A 15,493-nucleotide genomic window follows, 5' to 3' on the forward strand; every position below is an offset into this window, starting at 1 on the left:
TACAAGATCACCTCTCAGCCTTCTCTTGTGAAGGCTGAAGCGATTCAGGTCCTTCAGTCCTAAGTGGAAAGAAAAACAGGGCCTGCATTTGGGAACACTACATGCAAGTGGGGTCAGATCTATATTTGGTTGATTTTGAATTCAGGGGGAGTGAGGGGCTGAATTAATTGTTGTCAAATCTGTTTCAGGAAACGTAATTTTTAACTTTCAGCATAGGCAGGATGGTGGATGTGAACCTGGCCAAGGATGAATGTACAGGAACCATTAAGTTCACGCCTCCGCTATACAAGCAACGGTACCAGTTCATTAAAGATTTAGTGAACAAATACAAACCTAAGAAGGTTGGTATATCATTCTTTTCACAGCCTCAGTTTTTAAAAGTACAGTAAGCACTTGATAGAAAATGTCTTGGAGTGATAGAAATGCCTAATTGCCAAGCAGTAATGCTCTCGGGATTAAATTACTTTGGCAAACTCTTTTGGTGATCAAATGAGATTTTTCTCAAACATGTAAAACTTATGTCAATTTAGGAAAGTGCATTTAGAATTTAAAGGTATTCTTTTGGGTCTTACAGAGTGTAAATAAAATAAACGGTCACCTTTTCCTAGAGAGTGGCTGGCTTTCTGAACGTCTTAAAATTGAATTATTATGCTGGGGCTTGTTTCTACTTATCTTGCTTCAGGCTCTTAGTGTCTTTGATTTACAGTCCTAACTGTAAAGAGGGGTAGTTAGGCCTGCTAGGTTAAAAGTAGGCACAAGACAGGGCAGAATGGCTCCTTATAGACTAACAGACAAATTGTAAAATACGTGCTAACTTATCACTTTCATGTACACAGCAAGCTTGCACAAAAGAAAAGGCATTAAGAATGTGAGACAGCATTGATACAGTATTTTTAGCACTTGTTTTAGGCAGAGGCATTCATGATAGGATTGAGGATTAGATTTGCTAAATGCTTTACCAGAAAGGAATGGGTTTGCAGTTGTTTCGGTGTAATAGAAAATACAAAGCCCTGTCTTGTTTCTGGAAATTTGAGATGCTAAGCTATGCAATTAATGTTTAAAAATATATTAAACATAAAAACTAATAACAAGGTAATTATTTTTCTTCTGGTGGTGGTCTTTATGGGGAAAAAATAGGGAGTTCAGGATAAATTTTGAAGTCCCCTGTTTCACTCTGTGAAACAGTGTCTTGTAATGTGTGAGCTCTTATTGGCTGTACCAGAGATGGACTTTTTATGTAATCACATTATTGATTGCTAATTTACTGTTTTATAAAGCAGTAGTCTATGAAATCATGCCATTTTAATCTGATTTTGAATATGATGCATTCAGTAATTCTGTTGCATCTGGAGTTATAAAGGTTTAAAGCTCTTTGACATTGCAAATTTTATTCTAATTTCTTTTAAATTAATTTATGGAAAGACTGAAGTTCTCTATTTTTTAACAGGCTGTTTAGGCTTTCCCACATCTGCTGAGCAATGTGTTTAAGTGCAAACCTGCAAGAAAGCACAGACCAAAGATTGGTATTTATTTGGCATGGTCATGAAATCTTTATGAGGGAATAGTGCTTGTTATTAAGTTATGGTTTTTGATGTGGATATTCCCTTGCCCTTTAGAAATAGGACTGAGATTATTTTACATAGATACCTCTCTATCTGGGTGATGGGAAACATGTTCTTAACTTTATGCACTGTAAGAAATTCCATCAAAATCTATTGGGCTATTCTTACTGCATAAAGTTAAATATGTAGGTAAGTCTTTGCAGGATCAGTATCTTCTGCTGTTAATGTGTTGTAGACCTTGTACATTTGAGACTTAATGTCTGCATAAACCCATCAATGTAGAACAGTTTGGAGGATTGGGACCTAAATGTCCCCTGTAAAAGAATCCTTTACAGTCCTGAGTATTCTTTGGTAACTTGCAACTAAAATGTAAAGTTACATAACAAATCAATGTGTTTAATTCCTTCTTCATAAAAGTGATAGTTAATATCTGTGTGGAATATTTTTCTGACAGCTGTAGAAATGTCTTCATATACAATAATAAATGGCTGCTCTTTTGCAATCTAATTTACAGGTAGCAGATCTGGGGTGTGCTGATTGTTCGCTACTCTGGATGCTGAAATTCTGCAAGTGTATTGAAGTGCTAGCTGGTCTAGATATCTGTGAGAACGTGATGAAGGAGAAAATGTAAGCTCCATTTTACATAATTTTTCTTACTCGAGACTCAGGATTCAGGGTTTGGTTCAGCCTCATGGCATGTGACAGCAGTACTTGCCACGAGAACCAGTACAAGGAGAAATGAACTAAGGTTTTGAATATCACTATGTGAGGACAGAGTTTACTGGGAAGTGTACAGTGATTTGGTAAAACTACTGGTATGTAGGAAAACGGTGTACTGATTTGGTAAAACTACTGTATGCTTCTATTGGCACGAAGTGCCATGGTTACATAACCAGTTTCAAAACTGACATTTGCACAAGCTATAGTTTGTTTTCTTTCCAATCAGTAGGGGCTAGACGTTGTTTTTGGTTTTGTCTCTTACTGTGTGAAGGTTATGTGAAGAGTCCTTGTTTTTGCCTTCTGTACAGAAGATGTTGAATTTTGTGATCTCTTGCAGCACTAAATCCCAAGTTTATGGACCAATTGCGGGTAAAGTTCTGTCCCAAACACAAAACAATTTGTCTTGAAGTTGAGAGTGCCATTGCTTCAGTGATAAATGTAGGATATAAATGCTAATATAAACATACAAGGGAATTTAGCATCTGAATTTATTGTGCTGGAATTTAGCTGGTGTCATAGCCTCTCTTCCAAACTGATAGCAGAGTAGGATTTTGGAAACTTTGAAGGCCTCTAACTCTTGCTCTTCTTCTGTTTTCTTATTTTATGGTAGATAACTTTGGACATCAGGCATTTGTCATTTTCCTAAGAAAAGAAGGAAGAATTTTGTAAATTCCAAGATGTTAAAATAGGTATCAGGTACACCGTGTTCAGTAGCATACCACATGCATCCATTTCCAGACTACAAGGTTTTGCCTATTTCCAAGTTAAACTTCCTTTGATATAGGGGAAAAAAATCAAAGGTTTGTTCACCTTTTTGCCACTCCAGTTCTCAAGGAGTGTAGATGCTTCTCACAGAAGAAAGCAAATTACTTTGAATACAGTATATGAATTGGAAACAAAGCAAAAAACACCTGAACTTGCTGGCTTTCTTGCCTGCTTCGTTTCCCAACACTTGAACAGGTTTGGTATGAGCCTAATACTCCTGTATTTTCTATTTATTGTTGGGGTTAATGATACAGTTGTCTTTTCAAGGTTTGGCTTAGGTCAGGGGCCACCAACATATAAAACCAGCCTGTGGAGCTGCAGGCAGTGAACATCTGTACTAGGGCTGGGGAGCTGCAAGCTGAGCCTGCACCACTGCTACTTCTCTTTACTAGGCTTGTGCGAAGCGGCAAGTATTCACTTTGGGTTCAGATTCGGACAATTCGGAGGGACAGTGATTCGATTTGGAGATTTGAATCACTGTCCCAATTCAATTCAGCCGAATCAGAATCACATCATAGAAGCAGCTTCCCGCTCTCTGGCCCTGGTCCAGCTCCTGTGTGGCTGGAAGCTGCATTTGCACTTCAGCTGGAGAACAGAGGGCTGGGAGAAGAAGTGGAGGCCTAGGTTTAGTTCCCAGTTGGAGGAAAATTCGCCAGGACCAGGGAACTGGAAGCTGCTTTCATAATGCTTCTATTTCTCCGTGTCCTCTTTTCTCTACCCTCCCCACCAAAGCCAGCCCTAGTGCAGCTTTCTTCCCATTGAAAGTTGCACTTGCATTGCAGTTGGGGAATGGGGGTGCTGGGAGAAGCAGTGTGGCTGCAGCTTCCAGCTGCATAGCTTTTATGCTGTCAATTTGGGGACCCTGCCAAGTCCCTGGAACCTGCGCTGCTGGATAGGAGCCCTGTGCTCCTCCCTTGGCTCCATGCCCCCAAGCTGGGGCCCTGTGCTACCTCCTTTGGCTGTGGCACTTCCCTGGGGCCCACCCTGCCTCTGCTTCTGCCCACATGGCAGGATCGGGCCCCACACCACCTCCAGCCAGCCCGTGTGCCCGCATCAGTCCCTGGGCTCCCTCTGCATGCTGATCTAGCATGCTATCCAGCCCATGGGGCTCCTCACAGGTCAAGAAATTTGTCAGTAGGGGAGCAGACTTGCTGCCACCATTCTCTTGCTGCCAAATTTTCAGAAGTGCAGACCCCTGCAGGCCAGGGATTGAGTGCTTGTAACATAGGATGTTATGGTTATATTTTCATCTTTTTAAAGTACTAAAGTAATGGGCTAATAAGGAAAAATGTCTGGGAAATCTTCATAACTTCAAAAGAAAACAGGGTGAATAAGATTTGCATTTAAACCTCCAAAATAAATCTTCTGGCCTGATTTTTTTTTTTTAATTATGATTTTACTCTTTGTTCCATGATATTTGTAAGTACAGGCGGAGACTGCCTGGTTGTTAATTGGATGCCTGAGCACCATTATTTGTTTCAGTGATTTTAATTAAATTACCTTTCAAAATGCTAGAGTTTCTTTTAGGTATCCAGGTTGTAGCCGTATTGATCTAAAGCAAAAGGCAATCCAGACTTGTAGAGAATATATCTTTTATTAGACCACCAAGATTTTTGCAGAAACATTTCTTTAATTGCAAGCTGTCAGTCACAAACACCCTTCATTGGGCATTGGAGAAAAGTTTGTAAAAGTTATCGTGGGTAGAAATGAAAGTTCATATTTCATAGGATTTCACAGAGGAGTCAATAGGTGGAAAACTCCTCTGGGCAGTCAGTTCATAGCTGGTATGAAGCCTCTCACCTCCTCATCACATCATCTGTGATGATAAAAATTACCTGGAAACAAAGGCAGGAGCAGGATCTCAGGTCTCAGGTGGTCACAGTTGCTTCCTGCTTGGGAAAATATGAAGATTTCATTTAAAAAATTGGCTAAAATTCAGTATCTTCCATGTGTCAGGTATCCAGGTTGTAGCCATATTGGTCTAGAGGAAAAGGCCGTCAGGACTTGTAGTAGAGATGATATCTTTTATTAGACCAACAAGATTTTTGCAAAATTGTCTTTAATTGCAAGCTTTTTTTTTTTTAATTGCAAGAGTTTTTTTTTTACATTTATGTGGCTCGCTGCTGACACACTTAAGATATGCATATTACTGTTTTTCTTTGCAAGAGACCATATTAATACCCATTTTAAGCATGAAATTAAGAAAAAAAATTCCTAATAGATGTCACCATTAAATAAAGATAAAGCAGAACTGTACTGGATACTGATTGTCTGCTAGTGGCACTTATCCTCAGTAAAAGTTTTACTGTGGTGTTTTTGTGAAGATTCAGTCTTCTTAGGTTTTCTTAATCTCTAAAACAATTATTAACGTCTTGCATATTTTTGCTTGAGGGTTGAACATCCTCTACTGTTGAAATCAACCAGAGTTGAAGGTACTTTATCTCATTGGTAGTCATTATTAAGGACATGTACAGGCAAAATGGCTTTGTCCCAAAGAAGTCCTTATGTCATTTTAATTTGTGATGCTTTGATGCTTTTCTAGGCATAGATTATCTCCACTTCCTGGTGATTATCTGCAACCTAGTGAAAGGACACTAATTGTTACCTTGCATCATGGCTCAGTCGCTCAGAAGGACCCCTGCATGCTTGGTTTTGACTTGATAACATGCATTGAATTGTGAGTACCAAGCTGATATACTCAAGTTTTCATTAATCAAGACACATTATAAAGATAAATATTTGTAAATAAAGTAGCATTTTGTGTTTTACTCTTTCTTTTGCATGTATTTGACATGTTGCAAGATTACTTGAGGTCACAAGAGTTTAAAATCCTTAATCTGAGTAGCCCTGTTCAATCCTCTCTGTTTACACTTCAGCAATTCAAACAGCAGAATAGCACTGCATTACTGCACCACTGACCTGGGTTGTATTTAAATTAAGCATAGTAAGAAACATTATTAATGGGGAGGATGTGAAATAATAAAGATTTGTGAAAGGGGAAGGAGACTATAAAAATACGAAAGACTCTCCATAGACAAACAATTTATATCTACTCAAGTTGTTCTCCTCTTGTCATATATTTTGTTGAATTGACTGTAAATAAAGTTAAAAGACTCTATAGGATTTCATGGACTTTTGCAATCTTACCCTTTGCAGAATAGAGCACCTGGAAGCAACAGAACTGGAAAAGTTTCCAGAAGTGGTATTTGGTTTTATGGCTCCAGCCATGGTTGTTATCAGCACTCCGAACTCAGAATTTAACCCTTTACTACCAGGGGTAACACTATTCAGGCATCCAGACCACAAATTTGAATGGAACCAAGCACAATTTCAAAGTTGGTAAGTTAGCTAACTATGAATAATATGAAAAGCCATGGTACAGATTTAAATTTACAATTTGGTTTGTGTGGAGGGGGTAAGGGGACTGTGAAAGGGTACTATACTCAGGCCCAGTAAGCAACAAGATGTTAATGAAACCAATCTTCATTGCTGCAACATAAAGTTAAGTGTGCTCTGAAATTTTATGTCTTGTCATAGTTGGCTTTTTCCCATTGTCATAAGTACTTCTTGAATCTTTTCAACTCTTTTATTGAAGAAACAAAAAGAAGGGGAAACAGTTAAAGCATTTAAAATGTAAAGTTTTAACAAAGCCTTAATGTTAACAATATCCTGCATAGAAATATATCATAAACTCCCATGAGCCCTCTAGGCTCCTGTCCTTTCATCCTTGTTAATGAAAACTTCCATTAGTCTGGAATTCTTTTTGAAAGCATGGAAAGAAATGTATCACAATATTAAAAATAATCCCAATGGGATAGCATATAGCATAATATTAAGAGCATCTCTGTTGATGTTGGACTACATTTGGTACAGCAAGAGATGTTATTACTATGGAGGACTTGGTAGAGTTTGCACAAGATAAAGACCTTATCCTACTCTGGCATTTGTTGTTGCCATAATATAAAAGGACCCTGATGCAAGCAGGCAGCTGTGGAAAGAGGTTAACACAAGAGTTAAAATAATGTTTGACTTCAACAGGTAAGCTACTGCTGTAAATAATATCACAGGATACTTTCCTGTTAAGGCAGGTTTAGCCCTGCCACAAAGACTTTAATTCTTAAGGTCTGCTGTGAACACCAAATGCATGATTTTACAAAAATGGAAGAGTAGGTTCATTTCTAGAATAAAACAGTCATTTTCAGACCTTTCCAAGTTAGCCACTTATCAAGGTAGAAATTTATTATTTTGTATTGAAAATATTTGGATCCTGTTTCAAGATACATTTGAAAAAAGTTGTTGAGACTGCTCAAAGGAGACTGCTCCATTGTTCCCTTCTTTTTTCCTTTCTCTTAGTCCTCATCTCTTTTTCTCATTTTATTAACATAACCTTCCAACAGGTTATGTTGACATGATTTTGTTTGGCCTTGCTGCTCTGACAAGTTGTAAAAGTGCACAGTACTGTTTGGGAGCTTGAAAGGTGTGTAATATTTATAAGCAAGCAGTAAGTAACCTACCTTCTGCACTGTTATTGTCACCCTCTGTCTTTAGGAATATCAGTAAAAAATGATCCTTTCCCTTTCACTGTGGACATTTTTTGTAAAGAAAAAAACAGTTTGATGTTTCAAAGACTGTGTTAATCATTTTCCTTGAGAAAATGAGATATTAGTTAGGATGGTCTGGAGTCCAGTCTTTTGATGGCAAACAAGACAAACACATAAAAAGTGGAGAGAAAAGAATGGCAAAGAAAGAAATGGCACTTTCTCTCTGGTGCTGACACACTCTTGCAGTCTCATTGCTGAGGAACAATAAATAATGCCCGAGATGGTGGTGGGGGCACTTTTCTAGAATAACTTCTATTTACTTTAAATAACCATTCCAGGAATTGAAAATGGACCATCAGTCCTGGCTTTGAATTTTCTGATGCTTGTTGGCTGTACTCCAGCACTTTTATATGTCTGTATCTGTTTGTTGCTTTAGTGTAAGAAGCATAGAAGCATTCACACATTTGGTTGTGAGTCTTACAGCGTGTTTCAAAAGAAGTCAGTCATGAACTCAGTGTATACGTCCAGACGAGCGCGCACATGCATTTCTCTGAGGACAAACAGCAGCAGCACGTAGTTGTGCTGCTGCTACTTGCCCCAGGGAATGCTTGTGCACATTTGCTCTGGCACATGACAAGTTGCCCCGGGTGGGGTAGGGGACGTGCACCTGATGTCCTGGGGACCTCCTGGGGCTTCAGCAGTGGCAATCTAGCAGCGGGGACCCTGGCTGGCAGCTGGAGTGAGGCTCCAGCCAGCCAGGCTCTGGTTTTGGGTGGCGCCCACTGCTGCCATGTGTGCCACCCCACTTTATTCTAGCACAGGTTTTTTGATGGTGGAATCTCCCACTGTTAAGCCTCCTCTCCCTCCCCCAACCCCGGCACTGCAAGTTAGCAGCACAGAGAATGCCTGCATGTGTGCAGTGCCGCAGATGGCTCTGCAGCACCACATGCTGTATATGTGTGCTTGTCTGGATGTGCCCAGCTTGATCTCTTGTGGTTGAGAATTCCAGCATTGGGTGTCTTGTCTCCAGTAAGTTTCTTCCTTGTTCCCTTTGGCTGTTTAACACTCATTAGTGCAGTGGAATGGATGGGTCTTTTTTCACCTTGATGTGATATCACTGTACATTGTTACAGACACAAGCTGCTAGATTTCATTCTCTTTCTAGGTGTAAAGAGCCTGCAAACATCAAGATTCAAGCATATGTTCTTATGTGGCTATTGTTATCTTTTAAATGATTTCTCAACATCATTTATTCTGATGTTATTCTGAAAGCTTGATATAAAGTGCAGAAAGCTAATGATTTCCATACACAGTTCATTTTTAATGGTGTCTGTTCTGAGAGAGATGCATTATCTAGGGAAGATAAGGAGTATGTATGTTTTGTAGGAAATACTTGCAGAAAATTAAAGAAGCTTTTGGTTTATATAAAAATGCATTGATAGAAGTTGGTTCTCATTTCTACAGTACTAAAGAGTAAGGCCCTGATTCTGTAAATGCTCACACATGAGCTCAGCTTCAAAGAGGTTCGAAATCTCAGTGAAGTTATTATGCTGGAAGTTGCATACATGCCCGAGAGGTTGCAGGATTATAGTCTGGTTCCTTTCAGGAAGATTCACATTTTAGCAGAATGAAATGCTGACCAATATATTTTGATAAAATTATTTTTCGTAGGGCACTAGATGCAGCCAGTTGCTATGATTATACAGTGGAATTTACTGGCTTGGGAGCCCCACCACCTGGAACTGAGGATGTTGGATTTTGTACTCAAATTGCTGTATTTAGGAGAAAATATCCAAATACTGGTGAAACTATTAATTTGGAGAAATCCACAGAAAACCCTTATAGAACTGTAAGTATCTCCCACTCTTTACCTGCCTTTTCACTTCACTTCATAGAGTAATGAATAAATAAATACAGGGACAGTTTTGTAAGGTAGAAGGTGTACATATATATCATAATCTAGTTTAGTACTGCTACATGGACATAACTCCAGTTAATAATATATAATTTTACATTGAAAAGGAAACAAACCCATGGTTGTGTTTCTAATATCAAATATTGTGACTAACCTTGTGACACAGAGAAATACATTTTGCTGTCACAGTTTTAAGACTCAAACCACTTCTTTAAATACTGAATGATTTCTTGGAAATTAGTTTAATATTTTAAAGGGCTTTATAAAGACATTTTAACCCTAAAAAATAACTTTGGTATAGTTATAAGTCTAGAAAGGTAATGGAAGAGGGCAGGGCAGTATAGAAATGTGACCTAGTGTCATCAGAACCTCATGGTTGTCAGCAGTATGGAAAACATCCGATACATCAGAAAAAAATTAGAAGAGTCATGTCTGATCTAGTCGTTAACCGTAACTTGTTAGGTGTAAGTCTGATTTTTGTACAGCTTTACCAAGGCCATTGTACTTGGCCTTGGTGAGGCCACAGCTGGAGTACTGCATCCAGTTTTGGGCTCCTCAATTCAAAAAGGATGTGGAGAAGCTTGAGAGAGTCCAGAGAAGAGCCACGCACGTGATCAGAGGTCAGGAAAACAGACCTTATGACGACAGGCTGAGAGCTATGGGGCTCTTTAGCTTGGAAAAGTGCAGGCTCAGGGGTGAGCTGATGGCCACCTATAAGTTTATCAGGGGTGTTCACCAGGATCTGGGGAACGTTTGTTTACCAGAGCGCCCCAAGGGATGACAAGGTCAAACGGTTATAAACTCCAGCGAGACCGTTTCAGGCTGGACATAAGGAAGAATTTCTTTACCGTCCGAGCCTCCAAGGTTTGGAACAGCCTGCCATTGGAAGTGGTTCAATCACCCACATTGAACGCCTTCAAGAGAAATTGGGATGCTTATCTTTTTGGGATCCTATGACACCAGCTGACTTCCTGCCCCTTGGGCAGGGGCCTGGACTCGATGATCTTCCGAGGTCCCTTCCAGCCCGAATGTCTATGAAATCTATGATTTTGCAGTTCTGTTGATAACTAAAGTAATTCTCCTACTTGTTACAGTATAAAAGTCTAGTGAAGTCTGCTGTACAGTTGTATAAGTGGAGTTTGGATCAACATGTTATTTAAATCTTTTGTACAATAAAATTATAACATCATTATACAATTGTCATAACAGTTATTAAATATAATATTTTTGGATATCAAAATAAAAAACTGAGTACAAATACACTGTTTTTAGACGCATGTTGTTTATAACATTTTCTGAACATGTTTTAATATTTAATCTTTTGGATTTTTTACTTTTCCTAAAGATTTTCAAAGCAGTGTATCCAAGTCTTAAAGATGAGAAGTACCTGCAGAATGTAGTAGTCAGTGAAGTTATTAATACAGCACAGATTATTACAAGACGACTCTTGGACAGTTTCAAGTCTGAATATAAGGAGCATAGAAACGGTCCTGTCGAGATGAAACCCGACTTCCAACTACCTCACTGTTTCATGAGGCATTCAAGGAATCCCTCTCTAGCTGAAGCTGAAAAACTTGCTGATGACAGAAACATGGAGACATACGTCAGTGGAAATGCAGTCTACATACCTCTCATAAAATTCTTTTCTATCCCCAAAGTGAATAAACTTTGTGGCACCTTTGAGAACTTAAGCAAGCTGATTACTGGCAAAGTAGCACTAAGCAACGATGGTTCTGCTGTGGTGATCAGTATTGAACATGAAGAGAGAGAAAATGAGTAAATGGTTTATGTTTCCACTAAGTAAGGTAATGAAGGACCCCTCTTCAGTAGACATGTGCTGATATCTTCTATATGGTAGCTAGAAGCATAGGGTGAACTTAACTTTTTTTATTTCAAGAGGGGGCAGGAGTCTATATTCTCTCATAGCCCCCACTGGTTTCTAGGCTTTTAGCTGGAAGTCACCTCTAAGGATTTGAGGACAGATTTTAAAAGTTAACCAACTACCATTGAAATTCAGTAGTTTTATTTAACATTTTCTTCTGTTCCTCTTATTAATCTCTCAGATATCATAATTATTTTCTTCAGATATGCTGAATATTCACGACTTTCACCAGCTGAATAGAAGTTTTGATACCAGTCATGTGAATAATGACACAGTGGTAGAGTGCTGCTGCTTCATAGAATGATTTCAGTGCTGAACCTGGAAATCAAAATGTTGTTGTACATGAAGCATAAAATGAAGCAATAAGATGTTAGTTTCTGTGATAATACCTACAGTGCTTTTTGTTTGTAAGGATGTTCCTTGGGGGGTTTTTTGGTTTTGTTGAAAGGGTGAAAAGGAGAGGGATATGGAAATCCAGAAAGTCAGGGGTGGATCTGGTGAGTTCTCTGGCAGACATGGCAGCACTTGCAGTTCCCTGTGGCCTATGAGACACCTAGGTCCCCTGCATACTCCAGACAGCAGAGACTGAGCTCAGACTATGGGGATGATGGGCCTGAGGCTGGAGCTCCCCAGGTTGGCAGGGGTCATCTGGCGGGGCTGGACAGGGAGCGGATGTAGGAAGGGAAGGTTAGCTTGCCGCTACCACAGTTCCTGACCAAGCTCAGTAACCCACACAACCACTCCCTGTAGCCCCTGGCTAGAGTGGGGCAGGAGTGGCCCTACCACCCCTGGGCTCTCACCACCTCTGGTCAGCTAGGGACAGTGAAGGCAGCAGGTGGGTCCCCCCTTCCTGTACCTGCTCTCTGCTCAGCCCCACCAAGGTATCTCCAGCTGGCTTGGGTGCTCCAGCTGTGTCATCACTCTTGTGGTCTGAGCTCAGTTCCTCCTGCCCAGACCCACAGGGACCCAGGCATTGGGGGCCATGGGGAACTAGAACTCCAGCCTGAGGATCATGGGTGGAGCAGCTCAAGCTGGTGGCAGCTATAGTGTAAAACAAAGTGGTGGTGGTGGGGCGCTGGGAGTCAGGGGATCTGTAGCAATCCTTGACACACCCTTTTCAAAATCTTAGATTTGTCTGTGGAAAGCATATATTACAGATTGCTGTTCAGCATACCTGGAAGAGAAAGCAGCAGATATAAAGCCTTGGTTAGTGGTATCCAAAAAAAGGAGACAAAAGTTTGCACTAAAAACATAAAAACAGTCCTCTGGCAGAGGAAAAGGAAGGCTAGCCATTGTACCTTTTATTTGTATTATACATATGTAAGTATTATATGTATGTATAGTTTTATTTCTTGCACCTTTTTTTCCCTTTTGGTCCTCTTATGTTAAAAGCACTGATCATAACTGGATGGAAATATACTTAATTGACCCATTTCTTGTGTACGTTCACTGGAATCACTGGCAGCTTTGGGTGTGCAAACATTGCACAGTCAGTCTTAATGTTTGTAAGATGCATAGGACATAAAAAGCAGAGCTTCCATATAGTACCAACTGTTGTTTGTTAAAAAGGTCCTTGGCCATTCCTGAACTCAGAAGCTGTTTAGGTTGAAACCAGGCAGAAGAGACAGCTGTAATTTACAGAGACAGGGAAGAGTTTATAATTTGCGACAGGCTCAGTTTCTGCAAAAAAGGAGGACACTTTACAGGACCCACATGGTTTGGCTGTTATATTTTTCATAATTGTACTGTCTGCAGGGAAATCTCTTTGTTAAACAGCTATGTTTACTTAAAGTTAACCTTTAATAAAAAAAATATTTAGAACTAGTTTCTTGTTTGTTTCCTTAAACTATAAAGCTAATATGGTAAGTGTTTAAATGTGAAATTCAAAGCTTGTAAATAAACCCATAAACAAAATGAGGATGGCTGTCTAATGAGAATGGAGTTAAGTACCAGGAACTTGTCCTTTTTTTTGAAAATACCACTGCAGTTCATGGCTTTGAGACGTACATTACTTGGCAGATAATTTTAGATCTTTAGGTTTTTTCTTAGTGTATTTTCCTTTTGGCATTTTATTTAGCGTACTTTGTAGTCTGATCTTTTAAAATAAGGATAAGGTGGGGTATATTTGGAACAGTAGTAGGCAACTGTGAATCTCTGGATCATGGTGTACATGTAAGAGGTCTAGTCAGATGCATGATGAATCCATTTGAGGCTGACAAGCCCAATTTGAAAGTGGCACAAGTTGTTACAAGTTTCACAGATCCATGTATTGTCTGAGTTGGAGTCCAAGTTTGCAGCATGCTGCTTTCTTCTTTCTTGATTGCTTCTATCCTCTGGATCAAAGCTGCTTCATGTTGAACTGCACCCAGTGCCTAATCTTCCCACCAGATCAGATGGGATTCTCTGTGTTCCTCCTCACTTTCTATGTTGACATTAAATGACTTACCATTTTACATACATTGTGGTACCACCGTAGAGGGTGACCCTGCTTTTTAGAGCCATTGTGATTCTCACTGTACAAAATATTCTTGGGGATATAGTCTCCTCCCATTCTCCTGACATGGCCAATCCATTGCAACTTCCTCTTCTTGATAGTGATGTCTAAGTGTTAGTCTTGCATGCTCCAGTACCTCTGGGTGCCTGTACGTGAGCACAGAGTCTGCTCCAACATGCTGCAAATTAAAGTACCGCCCCTCCACCCTCATAGCACATGTAAAAGTTTGGTATTCCGTCTTCCCACTTTATTTTCAGGATCTTAGACATTTCATGTGGAAGTTGTTCAGTCTCTTGATGTACCTAGCAATACTTGCATTAAATATAATGTTTACATTGGCTCTAAGTATAGGAATATCTAAGTGTAGGTTGTGCAGATATAATTGTTTAAAGTTGCTATCTAATCTTTTCTGGAAAGGTCAGATCCCCTACAGTTCTTTGTATTGTAAATTGAATTAGAAAGTTAGTTTTATGGTGTATATAGTAGCATTGGAATGGTGGGATAGCTGTGATGGTCAAGGGAATATGTGAGAAACAAGGGGTTTTTGATACTATCTTTTATTGGACCATCTATGTAGTTGGGAGAGAGATTACACAAGAGTTCAGACAAGTTTGTGTCTAACATATTTCCCAATTATACAGTTAGTGCGATAAAAGATGTTACCAAAAGAAAGCTCTTACTTATGCACATGGATGTATATACTTGTATACTGGTGCAGGAATTGGCCACCTTGCCAATCGTCACTGCAGGCTGCTGACTCCCTCCTGTCACTTGATTCTTCCCACCCCTTCACCACACTTCTGATATAGACAGCATGGGGGTCACATCCTAGTAGCTCTGGTTCCCTTGTCATCCTCACCCCCCTTTCCCCACATCACGAGAAATGCTGCTGCTGCACGGGAGGTGTCAGTACAGCCAGCAGCCCAGGTAGCAACTGCTGGGTATAGGGACCTTCTGACTCCCTGCTACTGCAGTCACTGCTGAATTCTGTTGCCACTGACAATCAGCGAAGGTAAATCCAAGGGCAAGAAAGGCCGTGGCTGCAGTGTGGGGGATAGATTGACTCCTGGGGTTCTGGCCATGCCAATGTTGGTCTCCTCAGCAGCAGTGTCTCCTAGGGGGAGGAGCAGGATTTGAGGCTGTGGGGAGGATTTGGGGATACTGGGATGTGACTCTCTCCCCCCACCCCGTGAACACTCCTGCTGCAGGAGACTTGTACAGGCCAGATCCAGCCTGCCCATGGGCCACAGGTTACAATCCCTAGCCTAGTATATTCTACATCAGTTTTTAGAGTTGCACAGATATATCAGTCACATATAAGATAGGCACTGATAACAGGAAAATTAGCATTATCTGCAATCAGCTTTTTTTGGCTGATATCATCATTGATAAATGCTGTGTGCACACATGCAGCCGCAGTATGCATGTCGCCAGGAATGCAGCCTGGCAGCTTGGAGAGCAGCATCATTCCAGTTAGTCTGTTGGGGGAAGGGGTGTAGGGGAGGGGAGAAAAGGGGCATTTACTGAAGAAAACTATAGACACAGAGAAAAGATTGTGCTTTGCTTGAGTTCCACCCTTGTCTTTCTTGTTCCTCTGAGCTAACACCCTTTCTG

General features: G+C 40.2%; 1 protein-coding gene across 2 annotated transcripts in view; it reads left to right on the plus strand.

Annotated features, from left to right (window-relative positions):
• HENMT1 (HEN1 methyltransferase homolog 1) overlaps positions 1-13,206 on the plus strand; it is a 45,343-nt gene extending 32,137 nt beyond the window's left edge. The window contains exons 2-7 of one of the 2 annotated variants that reach the window (XM_019502077.1): positions 189-341; positions 2,077-2,189; positions 5,590-5,724; positions 6,204-6,386; positions 9,260-9,437; positions 10,849-13,206. In XM_019502077.1, coding sequence (XP_019357622.1) covers positions 222-341; positions 2,077-2,189; positions 5,590-5,724; positions 6,204-6,386; positions 9,260-9,437; positions 10,849-11,283 — 1,164 coding nt within the window. In that variant the 5' untranslated portion in view covers positions 189-221 and the 3' untranslated portion in view covers positions 11,284-13,206. The remainder of the gene's footprint in view (positions 1-188; positions 342-2,076; positions 2,190-5,589; positions 5,725-6,203; positions 6,387-9,259; positions 9,438-10,848) is intronic. The other variant, XM_019502078.1, reaches the window with a different exon arrangement.
• Positions 13,207-15,493: the final 2,287 nt, after the last annotated feature.

The sequence above is a fragment of the Gavialis gangeticus genome, unplaced genomic scaffold (genome assembly GCF_001723915.1).
Source record: "Gavialis gangeticus isolate Ggan-Ray unplaced genomic scaffold, GavGan_comp1, whole genome shotgun sequence".
NCBI lineage: Eukaryota > Metazoa > Chordata > Crocodylia > Gavialidae > Gavialis > Gavialis gangeticus.